This window comes from Thamnophis sirtalis, unplaced genomic scaffold (genome assembly GCF_051295495.1).
Source record: "Thamnophis sirtalis isolate CommonGarterSnake01/CBP01778 unplaced genomic scaffold, rThaSir2_p1.2 scaffold_13, whole genome shotgun sequence".
In the NCBI taxonomy this organism is placed as follows: domain Eukaryota; kingdom Metazoa; phylum Chordata; class Lepidosauria; order Squamata; family Natricidae; genus Thamnophis; species Thamnophis sirtalis.
This window is the reverse complement of record NW_028261393.1, coordinates 3,538,908-3,554,543: the sequence shown is the minus strand read 5'-3', so window position 1 is coordinate 3,554,543 and position 15,636 is coordinate 3,538,908. Positions and strand designations below refer to the sequence as shown.

Below are 15,636 nucleotides of genomic sequence, written 5' to 3'. Positions count from 1 at the left end.
ACAGACACACATACACACGGCTGTGTGTGTGTGTATGTTCCAGCATAACTCTGGAACGCCTAGAGCAATTTCAACCAAACTTGGCACACAGATGACTTACCCTCTGGAAACAAATACTGTGGGGTAAAACACCCCTAACGCCCCTAGGAGTGTGTGTTCTGTTATGATACAGCCTGTTGTGTCTTCAAATGGATTCTACTGTACTGCCGTAAAATGGCTTCTACTGCACAGTGCAGTGGGGTTGGTAACAACTTCACAGTACTCCACAAGGGGGCTCCCTCTGGTAAGGGGGTGAATCCAACATTAGAACATCTCTTTCTCAGATAGAAGGTTGAAGCCTTCACAGCAATCCAACCACAGATCCACATTCAGAAAACAACCGATGAAGATTGTGGAGTGTTCTCAGCTGGGAATGTTTGCACATCAAGCAGATGTTAATGGGAAGATACCAACCTGCCTCTGGAAACAGATTCCAAGGATGCAAATTGCAGTAATAACAGTGGTTTAGTGGATTTATTAATATTCCCCAGCAATTCCCTTCACCAAAACCCCAGAACTGTCCCAATGTCCCAATTACATCCAGCCAAAAAGCAGACTGATACTAGACCACAGAGCAATGGCCAACGAGTCCGCAAAGCACTTGAAAGCCCAAATAAGCGAAACCCCAAATTTTGGACACAATGTATTATTGCCACAAACTGTGATTAGTCGCATATAATAGAAGGACCAAGCTTTTCTTTTCCTTTTTAGTTTGGTTTACAATTTAAATAGAGGTTTTGCCTTCTGGTGGTTGCATTAAGGTCACGGTTGTTCTTTGTATAAGACCCGAGCAAAAGTCTTTCTCGGTGAACTTCTGGTTATTTCCAAAGCACTTTTTCTTTCATTCAAGAAAAGCCAAGGCAATTTCTGTACCATTTTTAAAAAGAGCAATTTAATTTACACAGAAGTACTAAATGTACATAATTCTTTTAAAAAATCGTTATACACAATAAATACAGTACAAAATTATTTTATAGTACTATATTTTGCTTTTTTTTTGAACTGTGATGTTCAAACTGGTACCAGCAGGAGGAAAGAAAGAAAATTGGTTATTTCTTTCTGTCTATGGAGATATTTTTTTTGTTTTGTTATTTCTTTCAAATATTAAAACAAGTGGGGTATTACTTTTGGCTTCCTGTTATAGGGAAACTCTTCCTGTTATTTGGTTGTATTGGGTAGGAAAGTAGAAAGAGCTGGAAGAATGCAAATGTATGTTCTTAATTTTTAAGTGTCCTTTTAGAACGATCCTCTCAAAGCCACTTGAGATCAAAATTGGGGATTAATTGAACTTAGGCAGGTGGAACCTTCCCAAAAGTTGTGATCTATTTCTCTCCTTTTTCCCATAACCCTCTCTTTCACACACACACACACACACACACACTCTCTCTCTCTCTCAGTAATAGCAACACCTGGCTGGCTGTATGACCAACCATAATAATAATAAAATAATAATAATAATAATAATGAAACTTTAAGCGCAAAGAGATGGGAATTTCTCTTCTGGTTTTGTGCCTATGAAAATTAAGCCGGGGGGGGGGGGGAACACACCCCACAATCACTTTGTTCAAAATACTGGAAAAGGTGTTACACATACTTCTCCATAACAGTGCACATTAATTCATTACTAGGTTTTAATTGGAAGGGAAGAACTTTCCCACACAAAACAAACCCAATGGCAACCAGAGTCGCTTTGGGTGAAACAGGTGGCTATACAAATTTGATTAATAAATAGATTAAAAACCAAATGAGCTATCATCCCAAATCTACACTTTTTAAAAAGAAGGAAAACAGAAAAAGGATGCTAAACAAAAAGCCAAACAATTTCATATACATTTCTCTCTCTGTATTTGATATAACCATCAACATCCCTTTTATTGCTTACTAACCATTTGTTATCCCCCGCCCCCCACGCCCGCCACGGCACAGGAATAAGGTTGAGAAACCACTGTAACTTTAGCAAACAATGTTTTTCACAAACACCAAATCTGATAGTTTGGGATGCTCTTTTTGGACAACTGTTTTATTACAGGAGCATCCAAAGCAGCCTCTCTTTGAATTCAGTGGAGGGAGGAACTGCGTGTGTGGCTCCATTGCACATGTGCTGGTAAAACCTATGTGTACAGGCATGGTCTACCTGGAGGGCACTGGATCACAGACCGCATGAACGTATTGCTAAGAGCAACTTCCTTCCAGAAGGCGAAATGTCCCACCATGGAGAGCCACTTTAGAAAGGGGGGGGGAGGGGGGAGGACGGAAGAGGAATAACCGCTGGACAAGTGCTTTCGGAGCATGGACGCAAAGCTTCCTCACCTTAACAAGAAAGGTACATCGCAACACGTGTCACCTTACAAAATAAAAAAGCCAAAAAAATTAAAAGAGGAGCGATACTATTCAATTGCACACGGCTACAAATCATAAAGAGACAAGGACACAGTAGAGTTCTCGGACCTATTCCCTCAAGACAGTTTTCAGATTGGGGATTCAGGAGAATTGTTATCTTTTCAAGATGATCAGGAGCCCGATCCAGCAATCCTGCCTGCAAATTCTAATAGAAGCACAACTTCATATGCGCAAGGCACTCATCGAAATGGAATACACAAAGCTGGGAAGATGCCCTGTGTGTGTGTGTACAATTTGTTAAGCAAGTCGGAACCCTTTGCAAAAAATATGACAAAGAGATTTGGATATACAAAAATGTAGACCTCTTAACTCCTCCCCCCCCCTTTTTTTGGTTCTGTTATTTTCCTAACTTAATTTTTAAGGTCCAAAATATCCCACGACAGCACACCACGAGACAGAATTAAATTTGAAAGGAGATGGAACTGATGCTAATGAATAGTCTTGGGTCCACAACAATTTCTTTTGAGCATTTTCACGTTGTATATTTTAGGGTTAGATGGACAGCTGATATGGCCCTTATCTTTGGAAGTTAGTGCATGGTAAGGAATGGCAAGAGGCAAAATCCAGACTTCAGAAAAATGAACACAGGTGTTAGTTATACTGTATAATGAATAGAAAGGATCTGGAATAAGAAATGAAATGCAAGGTGTTACTAAAGGGGTTATAGAACCTGATCTCTGAGGGAAAACATATATAATTAAAATAGGCCTAAGTTCAGTCCTTTTTTCATTTAGTTAAATGTACACACACTGCTTGGTCCTCTACCTTTGAATTTTAGAACTGTGTAGGTATCTATCAAATATGCTTTGAAGCTGACTAGCTATATTTAAAATATTTGCATGATAATAAATGTATATTCAAGTAGGCTTGTGGGCACCAATTCATAAAGGCGAATGAGACAATAATAAAAATTAATAAAGCAACATACACCTATCAGAGAACAAGGATGAGGCAAAATTGCTCAGATCACCTCTGTCCACACAAGTGGAAATGCTGGCTGGGAAATTCTGGGAATTGAAGTCCAGACATCTTAACATTGCCAAGGTTGAGAAACACTGTCTTAAAAGAACTAGTCTTCTTGAAAGCATCAAAACCACAGTATTATACGAATGTATGTATGTATCTCTGTGTTTAAACAAACTGATCATTATTTCTTAAATGGATGTACCAAATGAACACATGGAAGATATTAAGGCTTTATTTGTGCTTGTCATTTGGAGCGGGGGAAAAACCAGCAAAAGGAAAATGCTCAAAGAGTGTTAGGTTTTCTGCACCTAAAAGAGGTGAACTTATTCACGGTTCCAATTGCCAAATCATTCTGATGAGTTGGCTTTAAGAACATGTGTTTATCCATTTTTGAAGATTATTTTTAGTCTTTTAAAAGGAGCATACCCAATTTTACCAAATGATATCTGAAAATAGGTGGTTGCTTTGTTATTTTAATATGAAAATTTGTTGTATCTATGGATTTCTCATTTTTGCACCCTTCTCTCCAAAAAGTGGGAGAATTAGTTTTTTTAATGAAGTTTAATATTTCTCAGGATATTATCTATGTTTGGGAAGGCCAGAATGAGACAAGGAGAAGTATCAAAAATACATTGTTTTATAGCTGCCTGCAAAACAAAACTCCACTAAACATAAAAAGGAGAGTGAAAGAATCTAGAAAATATCTGCAGCAGATTTGGATGTGGAAATTAAGCTTATTTTTTTTTCTTGGAAAGAAATGGAGAGTAAATGAAAGGTTTACAGCAATGGCTAAATACAGTTCCTTTGGCACATTTCCAAAAAGACAACTTATCCGCAAGTTGAACATTTTGGATTTTGCTTCTTGATTTAACTTGTGGGACAAGAAATGTGAAACTTGAAATTTGATGTCAAGAAAGTACCTCTTCATTCTCATGCAGGTAGTGGGGGGTGGGGTGGGGGATGCAATGCCACCAATTCAATTTTGCAGTAGCAATTTTGCAGCCTGTTACTAGGCAGTTCTGGCAGTGACGGTTGGCAAAGAGAGCGGCACCAGCTGCTTTCCGAATTGGGTGGAAGGTGGCACATAAGCCTTTCAATTTCAGATAATATACAAATGTGGGAAAAAAGAAAATGCAAACTGAAGGTTAATGGTTGCTGAAAGGGGAACACGTACTAAAGTTAAGTATCAGTGATGCTTGCAACTGGATCGGTCCCAACAAAAATACAGAAGGTACTGTTGGCAGTTTGATAAACTAGAAAAGACAACAACAATGTATCACACTCTTATGTAGGAGCTTCCAACTGCACACTGAAACAAAAAAACAGATTCTTCCTCTTTGCTTACTGCTAAGAAAGCTAACTTCTACTGCTAAGGTGCTGATTCAGCACCTGCTGTTTTAGGAGAAAGGAACAATTCTCGACCAGTCTAAGGTGTTTATCTCCCTGCTTCTTTGCTTGCTAACTTCATACATCAACTAAGACAGCTTGGTGCAATGAACCAAGGTTGTGCTCTGACACTATGAAAAAATGATCCATTCCCCTATTGTTTTGTCTTCTCAGCTCTCTATATTGTAGAAAATCTGTTTATTTTAAATAAAAAAGGGGGAGTGGGGGATTTCTACATGCATATCCAAATGATACAGGTGACAGCCACTAAACACTTCCCCTAAAAAGGCTGATCTTTAGGTGAGTTGTGTTTATGTAAACAGTCCCACCACACACACAGTTGTGATAAATGTACTGAAGAGGTTTATATCTTTCACTTTCTTTCCTTCATACTTGGTAGGAACCTTTGTCTGTACCTTCAAGTTCCTTCCATAATATACCTACTGTAATATACAGTAACGGGAAGAGGTAGAATTGCAGTGAGGCCATAGGAACTTTTGATACTTAAAAGCAGAAGAATACGATTCCGGTTTCTTGGTTTTTGCATTAAATCTCTCATCCGGAGTTACTTTTTCTGATGCTTTCTAGCATTAAGACTCAAGCCCAACGTTATACTGTTATAGCTTCACTGGACCACTGGGTCGAAACAAGATTAATGAAGAATGGCCAAATGAAAGCTAACTGCTATGGAGCCTCTGTGAAAACTCAAAAGATTTAACACTTGAGGTGGGGTGCTACCGTCAATAGAACCAGAGAGAGATACAAATTAAGAAAAGATAAGCCCGTTTTCATCACGCTTTTTGGCAGAAAAAGCAAAGACGCCTTCAAGCTATAATAGAACTCTGTGCTGGACAAAAGAGATAAGAGCAAAGATACTTTTGTGTGGTTACAAATAAGGAAGAAACTGTCAGCTTTTTGAACTTTATATAGTTCGATTCATTGCTTTTTGTAAGATCAGCACCAAAATTGGTCACAACAAGCCATTGAATACTGGTAATGTTTAAAAAGTACTCCTGCTTTTAAGAAGCAGCAGCCTAAGAGCAACAGTCTTTCAGATTGCCTTCTCTGCTAACAGACTTGACTATTATTCTAGTCTAACTGTATGCCAACAAAGGATCTCCTCAGCTATCTTTCCTCTCTCTCTCTCTCTCTTTCTCTCTCTCTCTCTTAGAATCCAGTTAAAGAGGAACTGAAAATGCACCCAACTCTTCAAAGAAAGCTAAATAATGTCATCTAAAACAGCGGGCTGTATTGCCCATGAGTACACTTTCAGGATGAAAATCACCCCCACTTACAGAGGAAGTAGCAATAGACAACATGAGTAAGATGTACGAGGAGGAAGAAAACAAGGGGTGTGAAAGGTTTGAGCACGATCTTATTAGGCCCAGCAAAGTAGAAGAGGAAGACACGAGTGAACACCCTTATCCGTGAAGCTTACAACTAACAAGAGGCCAGAAGCACAAGGCTATATAGATCAGGGCTGGGGAACCTTTATGCCTTGTGGACTTCAACTCCCAGAATTCCTAAGCCAGTATGGAATTCCTGAGCATGCTGGCGCAGGAATTCTGGGAGTTGAAGTCCACAAGGCATAAAGGGGCCCTGGTTCCCCAGCCCTGCTATAGATAATGCCATTAGAAGGAATTCCAAGGTGCAAAAGGAATTAAGACTTTTTAAAATAACTATAGCAGCGAATACTTTTGGGAAAGGCTGCCTCTTTAATTATTTCTAGAAGAACTGGGACTATGGGGCAAACAGGTCTGTTTCATATGCCTGCTCCACGTTAGTCCCTCACACTGATTGAGTTTTTGTTTTACCAGGCCAGTACTAATGAAGGCTGTATCCTATTTCAACATTCACATAAATGATTCCTATGATAGCTATAATGTGGGGAGGACATTTCCTTTTATGCTTATCTATAAATCAGCACTAAGATAGTCCATGATCTTGGAAACTGCTTGGTGTGTCTTGTTTAGATTCACAAAAAGCTTTAAATTTATGAGAAACCCCTAATTTGGGAGGGAGGGAGGGAGGGAGGGAGGTATTTCTTGTTGTTGTACAAGTCTAATAGTCCTATAATTCCTATATTTAAAAGTCTAGGTTGTGAGGAAAAAAAGGGGTGGACAAGAAGTGACATGTGGAAACCAGGAATGAAGTGCTTGACAATGAATGATGAGCATGTGAAACCGTCTAGTGAGGAAAACTAAGTAAATCTGAAAGGATGGGTGTCTTTATTCCTATTAGCGGATGAGAACAGCAGAGACAAATGGGAACGGATTCCAAAGAAGCTGTGGGATTAGACCCGGAGTAACATGGACTCAACCAGGTTCTGTGGGAAAACTTCAGTAAGATCAACCAAAATTCACCGGATATTAAGGGGAACTAAAAATCACTACATAACTCCTGGGGGCTGCCCAGACCTTCCAACCGAGGCATGGCCAAATCATATTTTAAAAACAGGAACAACCACAGAGAGGACTGAACCATGAGAGGCAAATATAGGCAAACACAGGCAACTGTGGCACAGAGCAAAATATCATCAGTTTATAGAAAAGGGAGCCAGCTTGTCTTTCTGCAAATGACCAGCTTCCAAGCAAACATTTACCTGAGCCCTGGCATGCAAATGATTCGCTTGGACCACCATGTGATCAAAATCCCACCTTGATTCTTTCTTTCTTTTAGGATGGGAGGGGAAAAGAGGAGAGAGAAATGCACATCCTCTTGACCATTCCTTGTTCCACCCATCACGGTTAGGGTAACAACGACACCCATCTATGTCCAGAATTGGACTGGTTTCCTCTTTCAAAGTGATATAATTTGTAAATTCATCCATGCTTATTGGTAAGCATTAGTGTTTATATATATATTTTGCATCTTGTTCAGAAATATATATATATATATATATATATATATATATATATATATATATATATATATATATATATATATATATATAATCAGACACTTTATACTTAAAATAACTTAAGAAACCTGACAAAATCAATTACATAATTGCCCCACGTGCCAACTCCTTCTGGATATTGTAACTTTACCCCCTGCCCCTGTCCTTTGGCCTCCCTGCTGGCTTCTGATTTAAGATTTGTTAAATTGTTCTAAATATAGTAGTGGAGTTTGGGGAGAGGAGGTAAAACAAACCCAATTATCATCAGAGATTCAAATTAGCAAATTTGTTACAGAATCTAAATATTACACAGCCAACACTACCTATGGGCCCCGATCCAACCCCCTCCCACCTGCCTGCTTGGCATTTGCTGAACCTTTTCTTTTCCTTTGTTTTTAATGGTGCATTATGTGATGAGGTGAGTATATTGTAAATCCAGCCAAAGCTTGTACTTTACAACAACCGAAACCCATCAAAACAACACTTGGATGGATGAAGCCTCTATAGGACATTCTTGTTGCCCTCCCCACCCCAGAACCCCCACACTCTTCCCTTCTGGTATCAGCCCTATTCTAGCAGGTCTCTGGGAAGTGGCACCTTGGTTTCCAACCGTTCCCAGCCAGCAGAAGCTGCTGCAGCTTCAGTCCTTTTTTTCTACAGTCTTGACTCGCTTTCAGTTTCTGTTATCTGTTTAACGTCCTGGTTCCAAGGCCACCGTTGTGATTGGGGGCAAGGTACGTGTCCGTGCGGTGGACGGGTGAGGAGAAAGGGGAAGAGGACGAATTGTAGGAAGAGGAGGGCGTTCGCGTAGTCTGGCTCCCGGCCTGAGGTTGCTGCAAATTCAGGATGCTGTCAATGGCGCTCTGTAGATGCTCGTTTAGCGAGTCATCGGGGGGGCTGTCGCTGGAGAAGCTGGCATTGTCCACATCAAAAGATTCCGACTTTCTTCTTTTGGCTGGGGGCAAGGGCACCTCCCAGGCGAGTTCGGAGGCCGGCCCGTGGTCAAGTGGCTCAGTCTTTATCATGCGTTGGTAAAACTCATCTTCCACCTCTGCCAATTCCTTCATAAGGCCACTGGTTGAATCGTCGGTCTTAGGAGGGGCAGGGCTTCCTTGCATCACCAAAGAGCGGGCATCGCTACGGTTGAAAAAAGTGTGTTTGGTGTTTTCCTCCGACCTGCTCTTCTCGGCCACCGCGCCGGAAGGACTCTCCTGAGATTTGTGGGATGTGATAACACTTCGGGACCCCCCGTCCTGCTTGATGATAAGAGTACTTGGCACCGTATCAGATTTTGAAACACTCCCTTTGAGAGAGGCATCGGGAGCCTTCTCGGCTACAAAAGCATCCACGTTCTCCCGGTACGTTTTACGCAGAGGAAGCCTGCAGTAGGTCGCCATGGGTTTTTTCTCCATTGGAGCTGCACCGATATGGTCAACGGTCCCGTTCATTTGTCCCGCCGTTGAGGCTGTGGCGGTCGCCGTCGTAGCTGCAGTGGTGCTAACGGACGACGTGGACGAGTGCTGGTCAGCCGTTTTGATCACCGTGCACACGGGTGGCGGTGTCTGGTGAACAGGATCCAGTGCAGTGTTATGAACCACTTTGCTAAGTCCGGCTTCTTGTTTGATCTTTAGCTTCAGCCCAATCCGGCTCCGGGCTTCGTAGGTTTTAATGGGCGGCCTGCTCCTGGAGGGCAGGGCATCATCGTCGCCATCCAACGAGGGAGACGCTTTAGCCCACGTTACAGATGGAGACCCTCCGCTGTGCTTGATAACCAATTTGGTGGGGTTGATATGAGTTGGCATCTGTACCGGAGGCGATTTCAAGTTCTCGGAGGTCAAAGGAACATGGCTGGGCAGAGACCCTTGAGCCACAGAAGAAGAAGAAGCAAAACTCTGTGAGCGGGAAGATGAGGAGACATACTCGTCTGCAAGAGAAGAACGTAGATGGTTCATTTAGTCAAAAGGGATTTGCAAAATGAAATTTGGGTAACCTGCCAAAATGACCAATAATAAACTTCAATCTAGGGAAGGCCAATTTCTCTTTCTCAGAAACTGGAATTGACCAAGTAAATCAATCCAGCCCCTTTCATAAATAGAGAATTATATAATGCTGCTGCTACTGCACCACAGCAAGTTCACTCAATGAGAAAAGAAACGTAGGATGCCCCTAGGAGGGGAGTATTGGACCAGCGCTTTTGGCTCTCTAGAAACAGTTCTGCCATCTTGCCTACAGATACTGACAAAAAATTACGGAAGGAGCTCAATTGCTTCTTTTCACCTTATAAGTGGAACTTTACAAAATGTCACAGAATAATTAAAATTTGGATATGTAAATGGACATAAGATAAAATTGGTCTGTGATCTACTCTGGGTTCTGAGTTGTTTTCTTTTTAAAATTGTGGCTGGCCAAATATTAAATGGTCATTACTAATCATTACTATAACAGAATATAAAAATGTCTTTTGCGGATTACCTCTGCCCTTTATGGGATACTACGGAGAATGGCCACTTCCAGATAACCATAATCTTCTTAAAGGCTATTATCTTCACAATTAACTAGGAACTAAATTTCAAGTTGTGTATTAGGATGTGTATTCTGTCCTAAAATAAGTAACCATAATTTCTGACTTGGACAAAACAGGAAAGCCTGGTCAAGTGGCAACTTCCACATCCCACTGAGTTGTACTGTGAAGGGAAGAATAAAAAGTTGCATGCACAAACATAAAATTCCTTTATATTTTAGCTGATTAAATCAACATCTTACTGTCCAAATTCAGCCTCCATTCCTTAACTGAACATATGTTTTAATCAGCACTGAAAGCAAACCTTCATAAGCCAAGAACTTAAGTTAACTTCTTCCCCACCCGATTCCTTCAAATTTTCTGTATTTCGATGCTCTGCGCAAAAGTGTTACTGTTGTGGTATGAGAGCCACTGGAAATGTAGTGGCTTAAGAGCGAACTCTTAAGACTAGGGAATCCTTCGTGTTTTATTGGACAAATAACATTTTGAAAAAGAGACTGATGGAAGGCAGTAGATACTTTCAAAAAATAAGATACCCCAAATGCTGAAACAAATGCTCCCTTACCTGGCTTCTCCTTTGCTAGCTGTTTATCGAGAGCTAAGGTAGTTTTTTCTTCCTGTATGAACATCCTGTCAATCATCACCATCTCTGCCGAAGGACTGACTCTCTGCAATAGAAAGCAGTATTGGCAAATGTGATCAGAATCACCAATCTGAGCTTCTTAATAACCCATGCCCCCAAATTTGTACATCCATGGTCATTTCTTTCCTTCTGCCACCTCTTATTGCTGAAAAACTAGATGATGCTTAATACGAGACTCAACTTTATTAAATACACTTTAAAGCCATAAATTGAGAAGGGTAAGAATTAATGAAATGACTTTTAATTCATAAATCAATAATACCAAGTTCTAACCCTGTGAAGTGGTCCCGTTTATTAAATGGATTGAAAATATGACTACACTTGTCATTTATGAGTAAACTGCATATCGTTGTAAACATTGTATGGATAAATATAATGAAATATGGGACTCATTTATACAGAATACAATAGGTTAAAACATGATAAAGGTATTAGAAATGAATATGTGTGTATGTGTGCAATGTTTATTGTAACTGTTTACTGCAACAACATATTGAACCTTATATTTTGTTTCTTGTTGTATTTTTCAGCTTTTTAAAACACGATATGTATTTTTTATTATGCATTTTCATGTCTGGTTTCTTTTGTTTTTCTTCTTTTTCTGTCAGTATTTTAAATGCAATAAATACATTTATGAAAAAGCATTTAAAAAACCAAGTACCTTAATTAACAATTTCAGGGTTTTTATTTAACTTCACTGCATTCTGGAAACTCTGTATTACGGTATTTAGAACAGATTCCTGGATTGGTATATCCAATGCTAAGACTCACACAGACTCTTATCTTTGTTGAAATAATATAGTTTTTTAAAAGGCACATTAACCCTGATATGTCTTGATTATTAATAACTTCCCTATTTTTAATTTGGAAGTGCTAACATGGTAAAATATTTTAGAATCAGCTACTGCTTAACCCCTGCTGCCCATTCATCTTTTATAAAAAACATCAACTACTGCTTGTTAAATTCTAATTAAAGAAACATACAACTCTAATATGGAATATTGTATATTACTATGACAGATTCTCCCAAGTATGATAAAAATGTTATCAATTTTTGGCCTGTTCCATGACAACTCAATCAGTCGACCGAAGGCCAATGAGAGGGCAGAGGTTCTTGCTGATGTTATACCTGTTGAACGAGGAAAACGAGGGGGGAAAAATCTTACCCGGGACTCTTCCAAGAGGAGTAACCGATATTTGTTCAGCATGGTTTGTGTACGTTTCAACAGCTGCGTGGACACCATTTCAAATTCTTCATCTATTAGAGAAAAACACACAATGAGAAAGGAAAACCAAGGAAGAAAACTCGTCTTCTCTTGAATGAGAAGTGTAATAAAGAAAGCTATTTAAATTATTTGGAAGATGTTCACCTATTCACTAAGCGTGTCGAAAAAGCCAACAATTCCATACGGGTACTCATTTAGTAATTGCTTGGAGTTACAATGGCACTGAAAAAGCAACTGGTCCTCGCATTATGACCATTACAGCATCTCCATGGTCACAATTTGGGTGCTTAGCAAACGACATGTATTTATGATAGGTGCAGCTCCCCAGAGTTATGTGACTTTCCCAGCCAACAAGCAAAGTCAACAAGAGAAGCAGATTTACCTAACAACTGCAGTGGTTCAATTAATAACCATGGCAAAAAAAAGGTCATAAAATCGAGCATAACCACCTTACTTAGCAATGGAAATTCGGATCCCAATTGTGGCTTCAACTTGAGGACTACCTGTATAGCAAATGGAGCCCTTTATAACCTCCCTCCTATCAGACATAAATGACATACTATCTGCGTACAGTATAACAAAATTTGCAATAATAAGCATCCAAGAGATCCACAAGCAGAAAACGTCAATGGACTGAACAGGAGGAGGGTTTCTTCTTTATTCCCTTCAGTTATTGGATGTGGAAAGCAATCATATGTTTGTCATCACTGACTAAATGACTGTATTATATTGTACATGTTAACTACCTTCTGAGGTGAGGAATACCACTCCATACCAGAATGAAAATAACACATTGAAACATTTTGGACAGTTAGGGAAAAAAGTGCTATTAGAATCAGTAAAAGAGTGGGCAACTAAGGCTAAAAAAATGTAACAGACAGCTTGGTAAGATCTATCTGCATCTAATGTGGAAAAGTCCCAATGAATTCACCTTTCCGATAGTCATGGGGAGAAGGCAGTGTTCCCTGATAGACATGGTAAGGTAGGAGCCTCTGAAAAGCATCTTCAAATGACCGAAATGAAGTTTTGTAATCAGGATGCAAAACGGCTCCTTGGTGTTTATGTAGCTGTTCCAAGAAGCTAAAGGGAATAAAAGAAAACAATTAACACAGAGAGCCTATCCCTATATCATAACAAAGACAGGCAACAATTGTTTCATCCTGCTGAAATCTGTAGCAAGCTGGCTGCAAAACAAAAACAAGTTTCTTTTTTTTTTTGACATTGCCGTATCCTGGATTCCTTATCTTGATACAAACATGAAGTTTGGGGAAAAAAACCTTATACTACTGTTTGATAATTCATTTTTGCTATCTCCTATATCTGGTTCCTCGTGTCACAAGCTGTTTTTAGGATGAACATAAGGTAAAGACCATTACCCTAGTCAATTGTTCAACTGCTTCACTCAAATAACATCCTTATGGTTCTAGATGCAATTTTTATGTTATATCAGTAGTCCTCATTTAGCAACCATTCTAGGTTATGTCAGTACTGAAAAAAATGTCTTATGACTAATCCTCAAAGTTACAACTGTCACAGTGATCAACACATGGTTGTGTGATCAAAATTTGATTCAAAATATGACTCAAATAATGACTGTGGGGAAAAAAGGTCATAAAATCACATGTGACTCACTTAACAACTGCTTAGCTTAGTGATGTAACTGTGGTTGTAACTGTGGTTGCAAATTGAGGACTACCTGTATAACAATTAATAACTTTGTAAATAACAAATAACTTAATAAGGTAGAAAAAATTAAATGTATATTTTTCTCAGAAAAAAATGAATTAGGTTAGAGCGAGAGATCATCATTCAGAAAGCTTTGGATGACAATTTAAATGATGTACTACTGAGATACTACTAACATTAGAGCCAAGGTGGCGCAGTGGTTAAATGCAGCACTGCAGGCTACTGCTAGATCAGCAGTTCAGAGGTTCAAATCCCACCGGCTCAGGGTTGACTCAGCCTTCCATCCTTCCGAGGTGGGTAAAATGAGGACCCAGATTGTTAGGGGCAATATGCTGACTCTCTGTAAACCGCTTAGAGAGGGCTGAAAGCCCTATGAAGCGGTATATAAGTCTACTGCTATTGCTGCTATTGCTATTTGATCCACTATATTATAATAATTAAATACATTTCATTTTTCATACGAAATTGGCATGCTTTATCTGTGGGAAATCCCCAGAGCTTGCTATTTTGACATTAATACACTATGTTTTTTTACTGTTGTGCTTCTGTTTCTATGCTACCTGTTTGTTGGATTGCTCTAGTTTAGACTTACCAAGCTTCCTTGCTCGGTTGTAGCATCGGGGGTGCTTTCTTCAGGCTTCCCAGCTTGCTGTCATACTAGCAAAGAAAGAAAATGTAAGAACAAAGAGGCAGTTAGGTGGAGTTCCAAATAAAGCACCATCCAGCATATCTATGAAAGTGGTTCAAGATGAATTCTGGTTAATAAAAAGACAAATATAAATATATTCCCCCATGACTTTGATGATGGCAAACTGGCAGGGAAGGGTGCAAATTGTGACCACATGAGGCCATTGCAACAGTCACAAGCGCAAGCTGATTACCAACGGCCCAAATCACGATCACGTGACCATGTGGACACTATGATGGCCATAACATTGAGGACTGATTGTAAGTCCCCCTTGTTCAGTGCTGTCGTAATTTGGGGCACTGAACGAGTGGTTGGTAAGTGAGGACCACTTGTAACGTGCCTGATATAGAGCTTACACTAATAAAGATTTCCCAGCATATGAGACTTTGCTTTACTCAATGCTTTTAATTCTCTTTTAATAAAAATGGTTTGTACATCCTATGAAAATTTATGTCATAGTAAATCTGTTAGTTGAAACTGCCATTATTCTTTTCAAGTTTGTCACAATGGACTAATATAGCTCTTTTTGAAATTAAATTTAGCATTTGCTTTCTGCATTTTTTTTATTGCTTTAAGTGATTGGTTTCCATTTTGAAGGCTTTCTGGGGGATGTGGGGATTAAAAAATTCCAAACAAGAAGAATACGTATGAAACAGTTATATGCTGTGTATACTGTACCTCTTAATTCAATATTTGGATAAATATAGTGCAGTTTTCAGACATTGTACACACACCCACACCTCTTTGTAGGATCCAATCTGGGTCTGCCGGAATGTCTATACATTCTAGTAGAGAGAAGTTCCCCGAGGATGGGCTCCAGCATGAGTCCAAAAGTTCAGAAGACTAAACCTCTGGTCCCGGTGACTGACCCAGATTGGATCCTGCAACATTTTCCTTTGCCTTTGTTTGTGAAACAAACCCTTTATCAAGTAATTTTACAATGAGCAACATAGATTCCCACCTGCTGCTGGATTTGAGCTGGTGCTGAAGACATGACTTGTGACAAGCCTTTTCCAACTACCTGGAGTGGCAGCTGCCCTTTCCCAAGATTCAGGCCTGATGTGGAGCTAATGACTCCAGGCTTCGCCTGACAAAAGGAAAAAACCCCCAAGAAGGCAGCTTTATATCAAATGGATTAGAAGGAAGGAATTAAAAAAAAAAGACAGGCCTCACTTAAAGGCT

The 15,636-nt window shown here is 39.6% G+C and overlaps 1 protein-coding gene across 2 annotated transcripts in view; it reads right to left on the bottom strand.

The window, feature by feature from the left end:
• Positions 1-6,818: 6,818 nt before the first annotated feature.
• BICRA (BRD4 interacting chromatin remodeling complex associated protein) overlaps positions 6,819-15,636 on the bottom strand; it is a 64,619-nt gene continuing 55,801 nt past the window's right edge. For both annotated transcript variants that reach the window (XM_087727870.1, XM_087727871.1), the window contains exons 11-16: positions 15,416-15,541; positions 14,359-14,423; positions 13,012-13,160; positions 12,021-12,112; positions 10,777-10,879; positions 6,819-9,614 (exon numbers count right to left, since the gene is read on the bottom strand). In XM_087727870.1, the coding sequence (XP_087583996.1) occupies positions 8,374-9,614; positions 10,777-10,879; positions 12,021-12,112; positions 13,012-13,160; positions 14,359-14,423; positions 15,416-15,541 (1,776 nt within the window). In that variant the 3' untranslated portion in view covers positions 6,819-8,373. The remainder of the gene's footprint in view (positions 9,615-10,776; positions 10,880-12,020; positions 12,113-13,011; positions 13,161-14,358; positions 14,424-15,415; positions 15,542-15,636) is intronic.